The following is an 18263-nucleotide window of genomic DNA, read 5'->3' as shown; positions in this document are numbered from 1 at the left end:
CTGAGTACGGTGATACCAGATGTGTGACACTTTTTTGCAGCCTAGATGCGCAAAGGGGCCCACATTCCTTTTATGAGGGCATTTTTAGACATTTGGATCCCAGACTTCTTCTCACGCTTTAGGGCCCCTAAAATGCCAGGGCAGTATAAATACCCAACATGTGACCCCATTTTGGAAAGAAGACACCCCAAGGTATTTAATGAGGGGCATGGCGAGTTCATATAATTTTTTTTTTTTTGCCACAAGTTTGCGGAAATAGTTTATTTATTTTTTTTCTCACAAAGTCTCCCTTTCCGCTAACTTAGTACAAAAATTTCAATCTTTCATGGACTCAATATGCCCCTCAGCGAATACCTTGGGGTGTCTACTTTCCGAAATGGGGTCAAATGTGGGGTATTTATACTGCCCTGGCATTTTAGGGGCCCTAAAGCGTGAGAAGAAGTCTGGAATATAAATGTCTAAAAAATTTTACGCATTTGGATTCCGTGAGGGGTATGGTGAGTTCATGTGAGATTTTTTTTTTTTTTGACACAAGTTAGTGGAATATGAGACTTTGTAAGAAAAAAAATATATAAAATTTCCGCTAACTTGGGCCAAAAAAATGTCTGAATGGAGCCTTACAGGGGGGTGATCAATGACAGGGGGGTGATCAGGGAGTCTATATGGGGTGATCACCCCCCTGTCATTGATCACCCCCCTGTAAGGCTCCATTCAGACGTCCGTATGTTTTTTACGGATCCACGGATACATGGATCAGATCCGCAAAACACATACGGACATCTGAATGGAGCCTTACAGGGGGGTGATCAATGACATGGGGGTGATCAATGACAGGGGGGTGATCAATGACAGGGGGGTGATCAGGGAGTCTATATGGGGTGATCACCCCCGTCATTGATCACCCCCCTGTAAGGCTCCATTCAGACGTCCGTATGTGTTTTGCGGATCCGATCCATGTATCAGTGGATCCTCAAAAATCATACGGACGTCTGAATGGAGCCTTACAGGGGGGTGATCAATGACAGGGGGGTGATCAGGGAGTCTATATGGGGTGATCACCCCCCGTCATTGATCCCCCTCCTGTAAGGCTCCATTCAGACGTCCGTATGTGTTTTGCGGATCTGATCCATGTATCAGTGGATCCGTAAAAATCATACGGACGTCTGAATGGAGCCTTACAAGGGGGTGATCAATGACAGGGGGGTGATCAATGACAGGGGGGTGATCAGGGAGTCTATATGGGGTGATCAGGGGTTAATAAGTGACAGGGGGGGGTGTAGTGTAGTGGTGTTTGGTGCTACTTATTACAGAGCTGCCTGTGTCCTCTGGTGGTCGATGCAAGCAAAAGGGACCACCAGAGGACCAGGTAGCAGGTATATTAGACGCTGTTATCAAAACAGCGTCTAATATACCTGTTAGGGGTTAAAAAAATCGCATCTCCAGCCTGCCAGCGAACGATCGCCGCTGGCAGGCTGCAGATCTACTCGCTTACCTTCCGATCCTGTGAACGCGCGCGCCTGTGTGCGCGCGTTCACAGGAAATCTCGGCTCACGCGAGATGACGCCTATTGGCGTTAGTGTGACCTGGGAGCGCCACAGCAATGACGCCTTTCGGCGTTAGCGTGGCGGCAGGTGGTTAACACCTGCTCCAGTAGTGTACTGTATACTCCCATGCTGACTGTCTATAATTTGCTAGTGTATAAAAAAATAAACATCATTGGTATCACCACATCCAGAAATGTCCAAACTATTAAAATCTAAAAATATTTATCACGTGCAGTAAACGCCGTAACAGAATTTTAAAATCAAAATGGAGGATTTGCTGTTTTTAGGCTACATTGCTCTCCCCCCTCCCTAAAAAAATATGTATGTTGTCTTATGCCAATAAACACGACAGCACATCCCACAAAATATGTGGTGATAGAATATGGTAATATAAAGGATTTTTTTCAAAGTTTTTTTTTTTTTTTTAAAGAAGAAAAACATAATAGAAACAGGATAAATTTGGTATCTCCATAATTGCATTGACCTGCAGAATAAGGTCACAGTGCACAGTGAAGGCCATATAAATGAACCCAAAAAACATAGCAAAATAGTTCTTTTCAGTTTCACACCACAATGATTTTTTTCCCCATTTTCCATACAAGCGACGATGACAAATTAAATAAGCCCTCATATGGCTATATGAATGGAGAATTTACAAAAGCTAAGGCTCTTGGAATGCAGAAAGGAGAAAACAAAAGCAATAAAATGAAAATTGTCCTGAGTCTTAAGGGGTTAAAGAAGTGATGTCACCTCAACTGAAATGTCTGTCTTAGTAGATCATTGAATTCCACATGAAATGACAATTCTGGAGCATCTATTCCTATGACTCTATGTTGTGCCGTTCTACTGTTATTCTTACTGGACGTTGACGAATAAATTACCAACTGGGTGTTACTAGTTAGGGATGTGTCCCTGCAAAGTCTGACACTGTGCAATCGGTGCTTATGGTGCAGAATGTGCAGAAATAATAGAGAAAAGAAACAACATACAGTTTTAAGAAAAGATGCTGCAAAATTATTATTTCATGTCAGGAGAGTTGACAGATCCTCTTTAGGGTGCTTTCACAAATGGCAAAATATTTTGCCAGAAAATCTGGTTTGAAAATTGTTGCGGATTGCATTAATTGAGCAATCGATGTTTGTTGGCAGCACATCGTCCTATGAAGACAGAATGCGCTGCCGACAATTTGCAAAGTGAATGGGGGATGAATGATTGTAACTTGTTCCCCTTTTGTCTTGCATCAGGCCATGTGAAAGGCACTTTAAACCTGTATATCGTCAATCACACTTGTTTACTGCCGAACATCAGCTCCTGAAAGAGGACCCTAATATACAAGATCATGCTTCCACTAGAAATTTCATAGTTATGACCAATGGATCTTTTGAAAACCTGCTATATTATAGGAATTCTGAAGTTAAAATACATTTTCATATATTCCTTTTTTTAAAGGGTAACGGTCATTATTTTTTTTTATTTGCCAGTTTATTACAGCTAGGCATGTATACCTGAGTTAGTCTGTCAATGATTGTCAAAAGATCTGTAATTACCTTATAATAACAGCTTTCATTAATTTCCCCTTTCCCTTTCTACTGCTCCCTTCAAAGACAGTTGCTATGGCTTGTCTGTCTCTAGCTAAGAAGACAGGAAGACAGAGGGGCAGTCCTTCACACTGCATGCCTGCATTAGGCTTCAGAGTGAGGAGGCGTGTCTCTCAGTAATCCAATCTGATTGGATGGCAGGGAGCTGCTGGCTACAGCAAGTGTGTATGAGAAGTGAGGAAAAGCAGTTTTGGCCTCAGAGAACTGGCAGAGGAGCCATCTTGAGAAGGTCCTCATATTGTAAATGTTTAAACAGACGTAACTAGGGGAAAAACTCAAGGAAAACAGTGGTATGTGAAGAAACTAAAGATTGTTTCATGCATAATGCTGCATCTGCAGCAGTAACATATGCTAAAATAGATTTTTTGATGAAAACATGACAGTTACCCTATAAGAAGTGAAGGCAGCTAATAAGAACATGGTCACCTAAGGGGTTATTATTAAACCCATACATGCAATCCTATTGATGTGATCGCTGTCAGGCAGATCTCCATATACACTGCTCAAAAAAATAAAGGGAACACTTAAACAACACAATGTAACTCCAAGTCAATCACACTTATGTGAAATCAAACTGTCCACTTAGGAAGCAACACTGAGTGACAATCAATTTCACATGCTGTTGTGCAAATGGGATAGACAACAGGTGGAAATTATAGGCAATTAGCAAGACACCCCCAATAAAGGAATGGTTCTGCAGGTGGTGACAACAGACCACTTCTCAGTTCCTATGCTTCCTGGCTGATGTTTTGGTCACTTTTGAATGCTGGCGGTGCTTTCACTCTAGTGGTAGCATGAGACGGAGTCTACAACCCACACAAGTGGCTCAGGTAGTGCAGCTTATCCAGGATGGCACATCAATGCGAGCTGTGGCAAGAAGGTTTGCTGTGTCTGTCAGCGTAGTGTCCAGAGCATGGAGGCGCTACCAGGAGACAGGCCAGTACATCAGGAGACGCGGAGGAGGCCGTAGGAGGGCAACAACCCAGCAGCAGGACCGCTACCTCCGCCTTTGTGCAAGGAGGAACAGGAGGAGCACTGCCAGAGCCCTGCAAAATGACCTCCACCAGGCCACAAATGTGCATGTGTCTGCTCAAATGGTCAGAAACAGACTCCATGAGGGTGATATGAGGGCCCGAAGTCCACAGGTGGGGGTTGGGCTTACAGCCCAACACCGTGCAGGACGTTTGGCATTTGCCAGAGAACACCAAGATTGGCAAATTCGCCACTGTGCTCTTCACAGATAAAAGCAGGTTCACACTGAGCACATGTGACAGACGTGACAGAGTCTGGAGACGCCGTGGAGAACGTTCTGCTGCCTGCAACATCCTCCAGCATGACCGGTTTGGCATTGGGTCAGTAATGGTGTGGGGTAGCATTTCTTTGGAGGGCCGCACAGCCCTCCATGTGCTCGCCAGAGGTAGCCTGACTGCCATTAGGTACCGAGATGAGATCCTCAGACCCCTTGTGAGACCATATGCTTGTGCGGTTGGCCCTGGGTTCCTCCTAATGCAAGACAATGCTAGACCTCATGTGGCTGGAGTGTGTCAGCAGTTCCTGCAAGACGAAGGCATTGATGCTATGGACTGGCCCGCCCGTTCCCCAGACCTGAATCCAATTGAGCACATCTGGGACATCATGTCTCGCTCTATCTACCAACGTCACGTTGCACCACAGACTGTCCAGGAGTTGGCAGATGCTTTAGTCCAGGTCTGGGAGGAGATCCCTCAGGAGACCGTCCGCCACCTCATCAGGAGCATGCACAGGCGTTGTAGGGAGGTCATACAGGCACGTGGAGGCCACACACACTACTGAGCCTGATTTTGACTTGTTTTAAGGACATTACATCAAAGTTGGATCAGCCTGTAGTGTGTTTTTCCACTTTAATTTTGAGTGTGACTCCAAATCCAGACCTCCATGGGTTGAAAAATTTGATTTCCATTTTTTTATTTTTGTGTGATTTTGTTGTCAGCACATTCAACTATGTAAAGAACAAAGTATTTCAGAAGAATACTTAATTAACTCAGATCTAGGATGTGTTATTGTTGTGTTCCCTTTATTTTTTTGAGCAGTGTATCATGTTATGACCTCTAACCTCACAGCTCTGAGCTTGGAGTGTCATGGAGCTCCTGACATTTATTAGTATAGCTAGCATGTTAATCACTAGAAAGCTTTAACAAGGTTCACAGAGACATGGTCTAATGTCAAACAGCTATCATACCATAATTTAGTCTATTGCATAAATGGGTTGTCCCACAAATCAATATTAAGTTTGTCTGTGAGCTCATGCAAAAGATAACAATTAGTCAACTAGAATCCTTTAAAGACAAGTAAATGCTCTTGTATGTAGACATCGCTGTTACATATTTGATTTGATTGTCTCAGAATATCCTCTTAAAGGGACTTTCTGGGATTACTGTGCTTTTTAACAGATATGCTCATGTAGTTGTCGATCTCATGTACATTTTCCCTACTCTTTTTTTTTAGTTTTACTCTCCTGACCCATTTTTACCATGTAAATGTTATGAGCAGCAGGTGAGAACCCACTGCCGCACGTGACCAAATCCCTCTGAGGGCGATGTCTAAGCACATCCCTCGTTCTTCACACGATACCTCTGATGGTGAGAAGAGACTTTCCCCAGGGGTGTACCAGGTTCTACCTCAGAGGTGAATTGGAACACTAGGGAATCGGGACCAGAGTGTGAATCCACTGGACTGACCTCCAGGTGACATAATACAGCCAGTGGATGCTGTGAGGCCAGAGGCTGATCAGATGGGGGCATAGTCAGAGTACGAAGGCAGAAGGCAGAAGTCAGAGCAGGCGGCAGTCAGGCAAAGTCCATAAGTCCCAGCTAGTTACATAGACACTCCCCTATCAACAGCCAGCAGGGCCAGCGTCATCACCTGGCAAACCCGGGCAAGTGCTGGGGCCCACTGCTCTTGGAGGGGTCCACTCAGGTCTAGTCTGGCAGATTACTGAACAGTGGGGAATCCAGCAGTAATACTGAAGAGTCGGACTCTTCCTGGCTTAGGAGTCTCTGCTCTGACTCTATATAAATGCTATAGCCCATATATGGAGTCAGTGCTATGAACATGAAGGGGGTATCCCCAAGCATTGTCATAGCCTCTATTTCTGAAATGTTTCTGCTGCGATTTGAACTCACAGCCTTCTACATTAAAGGTAAGAACCTCAAGAGCTCAATGCTAAGCTGTGGCAGAAAAACCTCAAAGTTTCTCATGTATTAGGTAATCCTATACAGCAGAAGTATCATTTTATATTTTTTTGTAAAGAAAATGTATGGCACAAAATAATTGTGTAATTACTAAAAAAATATATAAAATCATACTTCTGATATATTGCCTACTGTGAAGCATGGTGGGGGGTCAATCATGCTTTGGGGCTGTTTTGCTTCTACAGGTACAGGGAAGCTTCAGCGTGTGCAAGGTACCATGAATTCTCTTCAGTACCAGGAGATATTGGATGAAAATGTGATGCAGTCCGTCACAAACCTGAGGCTTGGGAGACGTTGGACCTTTTAACAGGACAATGATCCCAAGCATACCTCCAAGTCCACTAGAGCATGGTTGCAGATTAAAGGCTGGAACAGTTTGAAGTGGCCATCGCAGTCACCAGACTTTAAGAGGACCTTTCACCTGAATAAAGTATCTAAACTGACTATACAGATGTGTAGAGCGGCGCCCAGGGATCCCCCTGCACTTACTGTTATCCCCGGGCTCCGCTCCATTCTCCGGTCATAGCCTCCGGTATGTTCATAGTTAGGCTCCACCCAGGGGAACCTGCCGCGGTCTCCTTCTCCTATGCTGTAGCGCTGGCCAATCGCAGCGCTCAGCTCATAGCCTGGCTATGAGCTGAGCGCTGCGATTGGCCAGCGCTACAGCATAGGAGAAAGAGACACCGGCAGGTTCCCCTGGGTGGAGCCTAACTATGAACATACCGGAGGCTATAACCGGAGAACGGAGCGGCGCCCGGGGATAACAGTAAGTGCAGGGGGATCCCTGGGCGCCGCTCTACACGTCTGTATAGTCAGTTTAGATACTTTATTCAGGTGAAAGGTCCTCTTTAAATCCAATTGAGAACCTCTGGTGGGACTTAAAGAAAGCAGTTGCAGCGCGCAAGCCTAAGAATGTGACTGAACTGGAGGCTTTTGCCCATGAAGAATGGGCGAAGATACCCGTAGATCGCTGCAAGACACTTGTGTCAAGCTATGCTTCACATTTAAAAGCTGTTATAACTGGAAAAGGATGTTGTACTAAGTACTAAGATTGAATGTCACTTGGGGGTTGAATAAAACTGATAATGATGTGAGCACAGAAAAGACATTTGTGGTAATTTCATTATAAATGTTATGTTATATTTGCCTGACTTACAAGTGCCTCTTTGATTTAATTGTAAACAAGATGACTGAAATGATCAAAATCAATGTCAAACTGGCCAAAACACTCAATTTCAGTGGGGGTTGAATAATTTTGGAAACAACTCTATTGTCATGGTCTTACCTTCTTGCTGTTCTCCTTCGTTTGACATGTGCTGGCGGCCATCTTGGTTTCTGGGTTTCTTGTAGCCTCCCACCCTGCGGCTCCTCCTTCCCACTGGGAGGAGCTGGATGCCCAGCTCATATATATAGGAGGTCTGTGGCTTCAGTTCCTTGCTTGGTCCTCCTGTGTTCACATGCTTCTAGACTGCTGCTGCTTCTGGTTCCTGATCCTGGTTTCGTCCGACTACCCTGCTGGTTCCTGATCCTGGTTTCGTCCGACTACCCTGCTGGTTCCTGATCCTGGCTTCGTCTGACTACCCTGCTGGTTCCTGATCCTGGCTTCGTCTGACTACCCTTCTGGTTCCTGACCTCTGGCTTCGCAAAGACTCTGCTTCGGTTTCGCCATCCGTTTGGACTTTTGCTCTACAGCTTTATTTTCAATAAAGCCTTCTTATTTTCACTTATCCCTTGTTGTACGTCTGGTTCATGGTTCCGTGACATTAGGACCAAGCCATGAATTCTGACGGTACAGGGCCATCCTCGCTACCCACGCTGGTTGCCAGACTTGATCAGCAGGATCACCTGTTGGGTCGGTTCGCTGTGGCGTTGCAAACCCTGCTTGAACGCACGGCTCATTTCGCTCCCGTTGCCGATGGGTCGGTTGTCGCTCCTGGGCCCGCTCCTACTGCCGCTCCGGTTGTTGCGCTTGAGTCTACCCTGACACCTGTTGTTGCACCTGCGGTGTTTCGGGGTATGACCGGTTCTGCCCCTCTTCCACAGCGCTTTGGGGGAGAGCCAACTCAGTGCCGAGGTTTCCTTAACCAGGTGGGCATTTATTTCGAGTTGCTGCCACATGCCTTTCCCACTGAGAGATCAAAGGTGGGCTTCTTGATCTCGCTGCTCTCGGACAAGGCCTTGGCCTGGGCCAGCCCTTTATGGGAGAACAACAATCCGGTGGTTGCCGAGTTTTCCGGTTTTGTTGCTTCTCTTCGGAAGGTATTCGATGTGCCGGCTCGTGCTGCCTCTGCTGCGAAGCTCCTTATGTCCATCAGACAGGGTTCACGATCCGTAGCTGAATACGCCATTGAGTTTCGTACCCTGGCAGCAGAGGTGGGCTGGAATAATGAGGCTCTGGTCGCTGCTTTCTCTCATGGTCTCTCGGATGCCTTGAAGGATGAGGTTGCAGCTAAGGACCTACCAGTGGAGCTCGAGTCTCTTATTTCTTTCCTGATTTTGATTGACACCAGACTCAGGGAGAGACCTTCCTTTAAGGAGAGCCTGCGGAGGTTTTCTAACAGATTGGCGCCTACGTTTGCTGTCCCACCCGTGCCTCCCTCTCCTCCCACGCCTCCTGGGGATGACTTGTCTGGGGGTGAACCCATGCAGCTGGGGTTTGCTCGCCTGTCCGAGGGGGAGAGGGTACTCCGGAGACGCGAGGGCCGATGCATGTACTGTGGTCTCGGTGGGCATTTTCGGTTGGCATGTCCGAACCGTCCGGGAAACGCTCGCACCTGAGATCCTGTCGGGGGCAGATCTTGGGTGGAGTCTCCTCGTTCCCGTGTTGACAAACCACTGATCACTGTTGTCCTCTCCTGGGTCGGGGGCTCGGTGACGACCCAGGCGTTGGTGGACTCTGGTGCTGGTGGTTTGTTCATTGATAATGTGTTCGCTGCCGCCAATTCCATTCCTCTGCAGGCTCGAGGTTCCCCACTGGCTCTTGAGGCGATAGACGGCAGACCCCTTCTGCCGCCACACGTGACTCATGAGACCCTTCCAGTGGGGATAGCCATTGGTGCAGTTCACAGAGAGTCGGTCTGCCTCCAGGTTATTTCGTCTCCACACTACTCGGTGGTCTTGGGGTACCCCTAGCTCCGGAAGCATAATCCGACTTTCGATTGGAGATCGGCCGAGATCCTCTCGTGGTCACCGCAGTGTGGGGCTAGTTGCATCCATGGGTCTGTCAAGTTGCTGTGTACTTCCTCGGACTCTCTGTTGCCTCCTGAATACGAGGAGTACCGGGATGTATTCGATAAGGTGCGCGCGGTTGCCCTACCTCCGCACCGCCCATACGATTGTGCCATAGAGTTACAATCTGGTGCCGTTCCTCCTCGTGGCAAAGTCTATCCACTGTCGGTAGCGGAGAATGAGGCCATGGAGGAGTACGTGAGGGAGGCGCTTTCACGCGGACACATTCGCAAATCCTCGTCCCCGGCAGGGGCTGGATTTTTCTTTGTGAAAAAGAAGGGCGGTGAGTTGAGGCCTTGCATCGATTACAGGGGTCTCAATCGCATCACGATCAAGAACGCTTACCCGATACCCTTGATTTCCGAGCTGTTCGATCGCCTTAAAGGGGCCACGGTCTTTACCAAACTCGACCTGAGGGCGGCATATAACCTGGTAAGGATCAAGGCGGGCGATTAGTGGAAGACCGCGTTTAACACCAGGACCGGTCATTATGAATCCTTGGTTATGCCCTTTGGGTTGTGCAATGCGCCCGCAGTCTTTCAGGAATTCATCAACGATGTTTTCCGTGACCTGTTGCAGCAGTGTGTGGTGGTCTATTTGGATGACATCTTGGTATATTCTGAATCCATGGAGGCCCACATTCTGGATGTCAGACGAGTGTTGCAACGGTTACGAGAGAACAAGCTGTTCGGTAAGCTTGAGAAATGCGAATTTCACCGATCCCAGGTAACCTTCTTAGGTTACATCATTTCCGCTGAGGGGTTCTCCATGGATCCTGAGAAGGTTTCGGCTGTCTTACAGTGGCCCCAGCCCAGTGGTCTTCGTTCCCTGCAGCGCTTTTTGGGCTTCGCCAATTATTATCGGAAGTTCATCAGGGACTTTTCCATGCTAGCCAAGCCTCTCACGGATCTGACCAGGAAGGGCAGTAATTCCCAGGTCTGGCCGCTCGAGGCCATCCGAGCTTTTGAGGCTCTAAAGTCCGCCTTTGTGTCGGCTCCGATTCTGTCGCATCCCAACCCTGGGTTGCCCTTTGTCCTCGAGGTGGACGCGTCTGAGACGGGAGTAGGCGCGCTTCTGTCTCAGCGTAGAACACCAGAGGGTCCTCTGCTTCCTTGTGGGTTTTACTCCCGGAAACTGTCTTCCGCGGAGTGCAACTATCAGATTGGTGACAGGGAGTTATTGGCCATCGTGCAGGCCCTTAAAGAATGGAGGCACTTGCTCGAGGGTTCGGTGGTTCCGGTCCTCATCCTGACGGACCACAAGAATCTGACCTACCTTTCTGAGGCCAAGAGATTGACACCACGTCAGGCCAGATGGGCTCTGTTCTTGTCACGTTTTAATTACGTGGTCTCCTACCTACCCGGTTCCAAGAACATCAGGGCGGATGCCTTATCACGGCAGTACCCCGAGCTGTCCAGGGAGGAGTCGATTCCGACTTCGGTCATACCTCCGAATCAGATCTTGGCCGCCATTCGCACCAGCCTGACCTCTCCCCTGGGTGAGCAGATTTTGGCGGCTCAATCTGGTGCTCCCTCTGGGAGACCCAACGGCAGATGTTTTGTGCCTGAGGAGTTGCGCACTCGGTTGTTGCGAACCTACCATAACTCCAAGACCGCGGGGCATCCTGGAAAGAATCAGCTGTCCTGGGCTGTTTCACGTCTGTTCTGGTGGCCTTCCCTACGTTCCGACATCGCCGCATATGTAGCGGCATGCTCCGTTTGTACCCAGAGTAAGTCCCCTCGGCACCTTCCGTTGGGCCTTCTGCAACCCATAGCCACCGGGGAGCGCCCATGGTCACACCTGGGGATGGATTTCATTGTGGACCTCCCTGCATCCCGAGGCCATACGGTCATTCTCATGATTGTGGATCGGTTTTCCAAAATGTGCCACTGTGTTCCTCTCAAGAAGTTACCCTCTGCACAAGAGTTGTCCACGATTTTTGCCAGGGAGGTCTTCCGGTTGCACGGTTTGCCCAAGGAGATTGTGTCGGATCGGGGGAGTCAGTTTGTGTCCAGGTTCTGGCGCGCCTTTTGCTCCCAGTTGGGGATTCATCTCTCCTTCTCCTCGGCCTACCACCCTCAGTCCAATGGGGCCGCAGAACGATCCAATCAGGCCTTGGAGCAATTCCTTCGTTGCTATGTCTCCGATCACCAAGACAATTGGGTTGACCTCCTGCCTTGGGCTGAGTTTGCCAGGAACACGGCGGTGAACTCTTCCTCTGGGACGTCTCCCTTCATGGCCAATTATGGGTTCCAACCTGCCGTGTTACCGGAGGTATTCTCTCCCCAGGATATTCCGGCTGTGGAGGATCACCTTTCCGTCCTACGTGCTTCTTGGGTACTGATCCAGAAGTCCCTTGAGGTCTCTGCGCAGCGCCAGAGACTCCAGGCTGATCGCAGACGAGCGCCTGCTCCTTCCTACCAGGTCGGAGACCGTGTATGGTTGTCCACCCGCAACCTCAACCTTCGAGTGCCCACTCCCAAGCTGGCGCCTCGCTTTGTTGGTCCCTTCCGAGTGCTTCGCAGGGTAAACCCGGTAGCCTATGCCCTTGCGCTTCCTCCTGGCATGCGGATCTCCAACGTGTTTCATGTCTCCCTGTTGAAGCCACTGGTGTGTAATCGTTTCACTTCCTCGGTTCCTCGGCCTCGTCCGGTCCTAGTGGGTAATCGTGAGGAGTATGAGGTGAGCAATATCCTGGACTCACGCCTGGTCCGCGGTCGGGTGCAGTTTTTGGTCCATTGGCGTGGTTATGGTCCAGAGGAGCGTTCCTGGGTTCCCTCCGCAGATGTCCATGCTCCTGCCTTGCTCCGAGCCTTCCACGCACGCTTCCCTCAGAAACCGTTCTTTACTCCGCGGAGGAGGGGCCCTTGAGGGGGAGGTACTGTCATGGTCTTACCTTCTTGCTGTTCTCCTTCGTTTGACATGTGCTGGCGGCCATCTTGGTTTCTGGGTTTCTTGTAGCCTCCCACCCTGCGGCTCCTCCTTCCCACTGGGAGGAGCTGGATGCCCAGCTCATATATATAGGAGGTCTGTGGCTTCAGTTCCTTGCTTGGTCCTCCTGTGTTCACATGCTTCTAGACTGCTGCTGCTTCTGGTTCCTGATCCTGGTTTCGTCCGACTACCCTGCTGGTTCCTGATCCTGGTTTCGTCCGACTACCCTGCTGGTTCCTGATCCTGGCTTCGTCTGACTACCCTGCTGGTTCCTGATCCTGGCTTCGTCTGACTACCCTGCTGGTTCCTTATCCTGGCTTCGTCTGACTACCCTTCTGGTTCCTGACCTCTGGCTTCGCAAAGACTCTGCTTCGGTTTCGCCATCCGTTTGGACTTTTGCTCTACAGCTTTATTTTCAATAAAGCCTTCTTATTTTCACTTATCCCTTGTTGTACGTCTGGTTCATGGTTCCGTGACATGTATGTATGTATGTTCCGCAATCACTCAAAAACACAACCATCGATTTCAACGAAACTTGGTATACACATCCCTTGCTACCTGGAAAGAAATCTTGTGGGGGTCACAGCTCTGTACCACGTATCGTTCCTGAGATATTCCCCCCCCCCCCCCCCCCAAAAAAAAAATGGTACATCACATGACCTACCTTAGCCAATAGAAGCCTGGAGGTCTTTCTCTTTCATATCCTAACTGCCATATACACGGTCACATGTCCCTTATCAGCCAATAGAAGCTTAGATCCTTAGTCTCCACATACACAGTTTTACACCAGATTTCCAAAACAACCCAGCCACTTTTCTTCACTGCTGCTGGTCAGCTTTAAGGGGGCAGGGAGCTGAGGATGACACTGTTAAGAGAGCGGAGTGCTGTGGAGGTGACAGTTCAGGGGGCAGGTAAGGTGGCCATTCAGGCCACCATCAAAAGGTGGACTTAAAAACCCCGCCCCCAGGTCCCACTAAGACACGCCCCAAATCCGGTTAGGTCACGCTCCCTCCGACTCCGCAGCCGCCAGGTATTTAAAAAATAAAGGTAAAAATCTACTTCTGTCAGCTGCTGGGTGGGAGGGACAGTGACTTTCTCCCTGCAGCTCACGTTCAGACAGCACAGTGCTGCTGTCTGAGAGTGAGCTGTTCAAAAGGACATCCCTATGTGAGATATTCTCAAAAAATGCATTTGCCAATAGAAGACTGGTCACATGACTCTTATCAGTCAATATAAGCTCGCAGGCTCTTAGTCTCCACATACACACAGTTTTACACCAGGTTTCCATAACAACCCAGCCATTTTTCTTCACTGCTGTAGGTCAGCATTAAAGGGGCAGGGCACTGTGGATGACAGTGTTCAAAAGAACATCCCTGAGGATAGGGAGTCTGAAAGCCGGACTGTCCAGCATAAAACCGGACCTCTGGCCACCCGAGGGGCAGGCTGCTGTGGAGGTCACAGTTAAGGGGACAGTCCGCTATGAAGGACAGTGTTAAGGGGCAGATTGCTGGAGAGACCACTGTTAAGGGGACGGGGTGTTGTGGAAATCACTGTTAAGGAGATAGGGTACTGTAAAGGTCACTAATAAAGGGGGGCCGCTGTGGAGGTCACTGTTAAAGGAGCAGGCTGCTGTGGAGGTCACTGTTAAGGGGGCGGGATGCTGTCGAGGTCACTGATAAGGGGGCGGGCACTGTGGAGGTCTCTGTTAAGGGAACAGGGAACTGTGGAGGTCACAGTTAAGGGGACGATCCGCTATGGAGGTCAGTGTTAAGGGGTGGGGTGCTGTAGAGGTCACTGTTAAGGGAGATACTGTTGATATATTTTAATAACATTCACAAACATTAAATGAAATAGATGAAATATACCTGTGCCAAGCTGGGTCCTTCTGCTAGTATGAATTAGTATACTGTATATAATAAATATATATAAAATATGACACAACTCTTCATGTGACACAGTAAAAGGTATTTATTAAAGGGATTGCCTGATAAAACTAATCTTGAAATACCTTTTTAACAGAGGTCATCTAAAATAGCCACAGAAATTGCAGTTACCAGAAAACATATGTACTGTAACTGACATACACTTTAATTGATCAGGTGGATATTGATCGAACAATAGCTTCAGTGGTGTCTGCTGCATTTATCGCAATCACCTCCTATCCCCCATATCGAGATGCTGTAATTGGTATTTTTTGCTATTTTACATGAGATAGGGTATGCAGCTGACTGACAAATCCTGGTGTGTTTGCATATCATTTAATAGCACAGTAATACAAACATAATACAACAAAACTGACAAATATTTGGAATGAAAATAGGCACAATAGAACATATTCTTGTTAGAAAATGACTCTTGGTACAGATATAAAACATCCACAAGCATAAATATCTCAGCATTTCTATGACTGGCACTACTTCACACAAATTCACAGCAATCTACTGTGATTACACCCATTTCAGTCGGAAATCAGGTACATTTTAATAATATAAGTACAATTCTAGTTAAATGGTGGTTCTTCTAATGAAAAATCACTTTTTAAAGTGCATCTGTCAGCAGATTTGTACCTATGAAACTGGCTGACCTGTTTTATGTGCGCTTGGCAGCGGAAGGCATCTGTGTTGGTCCCATGTTCATATGTTCCCACATTCCTGAGATAAATTATGTTTTATTATATGCAAATGAACCTCTAGGAGCAATGGTGCTATCCCTACCTCCTTCCGGCACTTTGATTAACAGGGCCACGCATGATCATGCTTACATTGCCTGCCCCTGCCAAACAAAGTTGAGAGGGCACAGCAGGTGCAGAGAGAGCAGAGCTGTAGGTCCTAGAGGCTCATTTGCATACAGGGGCAGATTGGCCATAGACCTTACAGGGAAATTTCCCGGTGGGCTGATGCCCAGCGGGCTTCCCAAGCCTTCCTCTCTGGTGCTGGCCGGGTACATAATGAGCTCTCAGCTGTAATTAACGTTGTGAGAATCAGGTACTCATGGACCCATCCACTGACCGCACATGTCCTTCTAAATTCAGATGCTGTGGCCTGCACCTAACGTCCTAAGCTTTCTGCTCCATTTCTTAATCAGAGACAACTGGAGGAGAAGGAGAACAGAAAATGACAGCTATTGATGGCCAGCACAGAGGGAAAGCTTTTGGGGCAATATATATTGCTGCACTGTGGTATATGGTATTTAGCGCTAGTGTATTGCTGATTCCATCCGACTAGTTGCCCCACCTGCTATCAATTTAGACACTCCTGCAACATGGGGCCACTTTAAGTTTCCAATCCACCCCTGTTTGCATATATTAAAACATGGGGCGTGGTGGTGGTCAGGCATTTGAGTAGGTTACTTTATTGGGTGGTTTTGCTTTGGATTAAATTTACCACTTGGATTTTACCTTTGTAGCAATTTCCAATCATGTGTATCTAATGTATATGCTATATTATAAATCAGATCTATTTTCCTCGAATAATCTCTATATAAATAAATTTAGATTATATCAAATCATACTATACACTTTTTACGTCTTATGACTATCACTTTTAATATGAGATTTTAATTGTTTTTTAATCTATTTACCTGTGTTGTGCTTATAATTATTTTTGCTTATACTAATGAAATTAATTTATATTGCACCGATTGCCATACTTCTAGTGTGGTTACACATTGTTTTATAATAACTCCATATGCTTTGTATCAGTTACATATGCCAAGCACACATGTAACAACAGGTCAGCCAGTTTCACAGATACAAATCTACTGACAGACACCCTTTAAGATCCATGCAGTTTTATATTTGACTTATTTCTCTTTTATATTGGATATACATGTAGATACAAAATTAAGTTGTCACTTCACATGAATGTGTTTCCAATAGTCTAAGGTAAAAAGGTCATTTGGAAGAGATAAATATGAAAAACATTGTCTTGTTGTCTCGAAGGTTAATCTTCATCTGTTATCACACACAAAAATCTTGGATATCATAAATTATTACCATAGCAATACAGAACCTTTGAGAGTTTTAGCCTTCATAGTCTGGTTCTAAAAGATCCATTTTCTAAGAGTCTGAGTGGGAGAGACTTCCAGTTTATGTTGACCCAAGGGGCTTGACATTGCCTGTAGCACCAGATTTCAACACACTCAAGCAGAAGTATGTATGAGCAGATTGAGAAGTACGTGACTATGTATGATATAACCACTTTTAAGTTCTTAGCTTCCCTGAGAGACCACCCCAGACAGATGTAAATTGTTATATGAATTGGTTTCAATTATTACATATGGATGTCGACATGCCTAGCATGACCTTTAATTCCAGAAGCTGCATTATTTAGTTGGTTGATCTAGTTGTGAAATGGCAGTGGTATATCATCCTGAGGAAGTATCATTTGTATTTCATACCTCACTCAAGAAAAGTAATCCTGCATCTAGTTGTGTTCTACGCAATCACTGGTGGTAATGAGAAGGAACTTTTCCTAGTACAGTGCAGATAAAATTGTGAAGCCCATTCTTTTCCATGTGTCAGTTCAACATTTCCACCTTATACTCTTGTAAATTTATTTCTGATGATATAAAGACACTGGTCAGTTTGCATGGTATAGTCATCAATACATGGCCATTACTGGTCCAGACCATTTTAGGTTCATTTTCCATTCCCAAAAGAAAGATATAATTCTTATCCATGTTTTAAAACCCAAAGTGACAACCAGCTCAGTAGTCTATAGGACGGATCAACATGGAGACAGACTTCAGACCATGGCTGGGTCCCTTCCAATAATGCCACTTGATACTATTGAACTTAGGTGGACCAGAAACACTTTTGTAATAGATGCCGTTTAAATTGGATGGGCCACAGGCATCAAACCACCAACCTAGGGAAGGATAAGTCTTTTTTAGGAGAGGTAACACAAACATTCATGTTAATGACTTTCTGGAAATTGTATATTGCACAATTAGGGTACAGTAATATATATAAATGTTATTATTCAGTGTATACATTGTAATATCAGAATTATGTGACTGAACCCTTGTATTCTGTACTATAATAACAGTGAATATTGATATTTTATTGCCTTATGCACTACTGGAACATTTATAAAAAAATTTAGCTACTTCCTGTAGAGACCCATGAACTTCCAACAAGTACTTATAGTTCAGCTGTACAGATGAGCGAATTGATTTGTACAAATTGATTAGTTCATCAAATCGACTTCTTGGGCTGGTTCTGCTGCTCAAGAGATTGAGCATTGATTGACAGGGCCGGACACCCCGAAGTGTAGCGGCGCTGCTCTTGTAGCAGAGCCGAGCCTCTGCTCTTTCACCGCTACTAGGAGCAACAGTGCAGGCGTGAGATTGACAGGCCCAGGTGAAATGTCCAGCCTTGTCAATCAAGGGGAGGGTGGAGCCTCTTGAGCAGCGGGGCCAGCTTTCACCTCACAAGAAGTCTGTTAGGTGACTGCATCAACTCGTACAAATCAATTTGCTCACCTATATTCAGATTTAATTTCTTAAAGGGCTTTTGTCACCCACCAAAAATCATTTTTCATTTTTGGGCTAATTAAAATCCTTATAGTGCGATTATTCAATATATAGTGCTCTTACTCTTATCTGTTGTCTAGTTTCTTTAAAAAACGCACTTTTATAATATGTTAATTACCTGGCTACCAGCAAGTAGGGCGGTTACTTGCTGGTAGCCGCCGCATCCTCCTTTCAAAAAAACACCCCCTCCTCTTGTT

At 46.6% G+C, this 18263-nt stretch overlaps 1 protein-coding gene across 1 annotated transcript in view; it reads right to left on the bottom strand.

The window, feature by feature from the left end:
• Positions 1–14481: 14481 nt before the first annotated feature.
• The window catches only part of LOC120995292 (angiopoietin-2-like), a 107159-nt gene continuing 103377 nt past the window's right edge, over positions 14482–18263 (bottom strand). The window contains exon 9 of the mRNA XM_040424395.1: positions 14482–17399. Within this exon, the coding sequence (XP_040280329.1) occupies positions 17239–17399 (161 nt within the window). The 3' untranslated portion in view covers positions 14482–17238. The remainder of the gene's footprint in view (positions 17400–18263) is intronic.

This window comes from Bufo bufo, chromosome 3 (genome assembly GCF_905171765.1).
Source record: "Bufo bufo chromosome 3, aBufBuf1.1, whole genome shotgun sequence".
NCBI lineage: Eukaryota > Metazoa > Chordata > Amphibia > Anura > Bufonidae > Bufo > Bufo bufo.
Note: the sequence above shows the minus strand (reverse complement) of the source record. Positions and strands in the feature narration are given on the sequence as shown.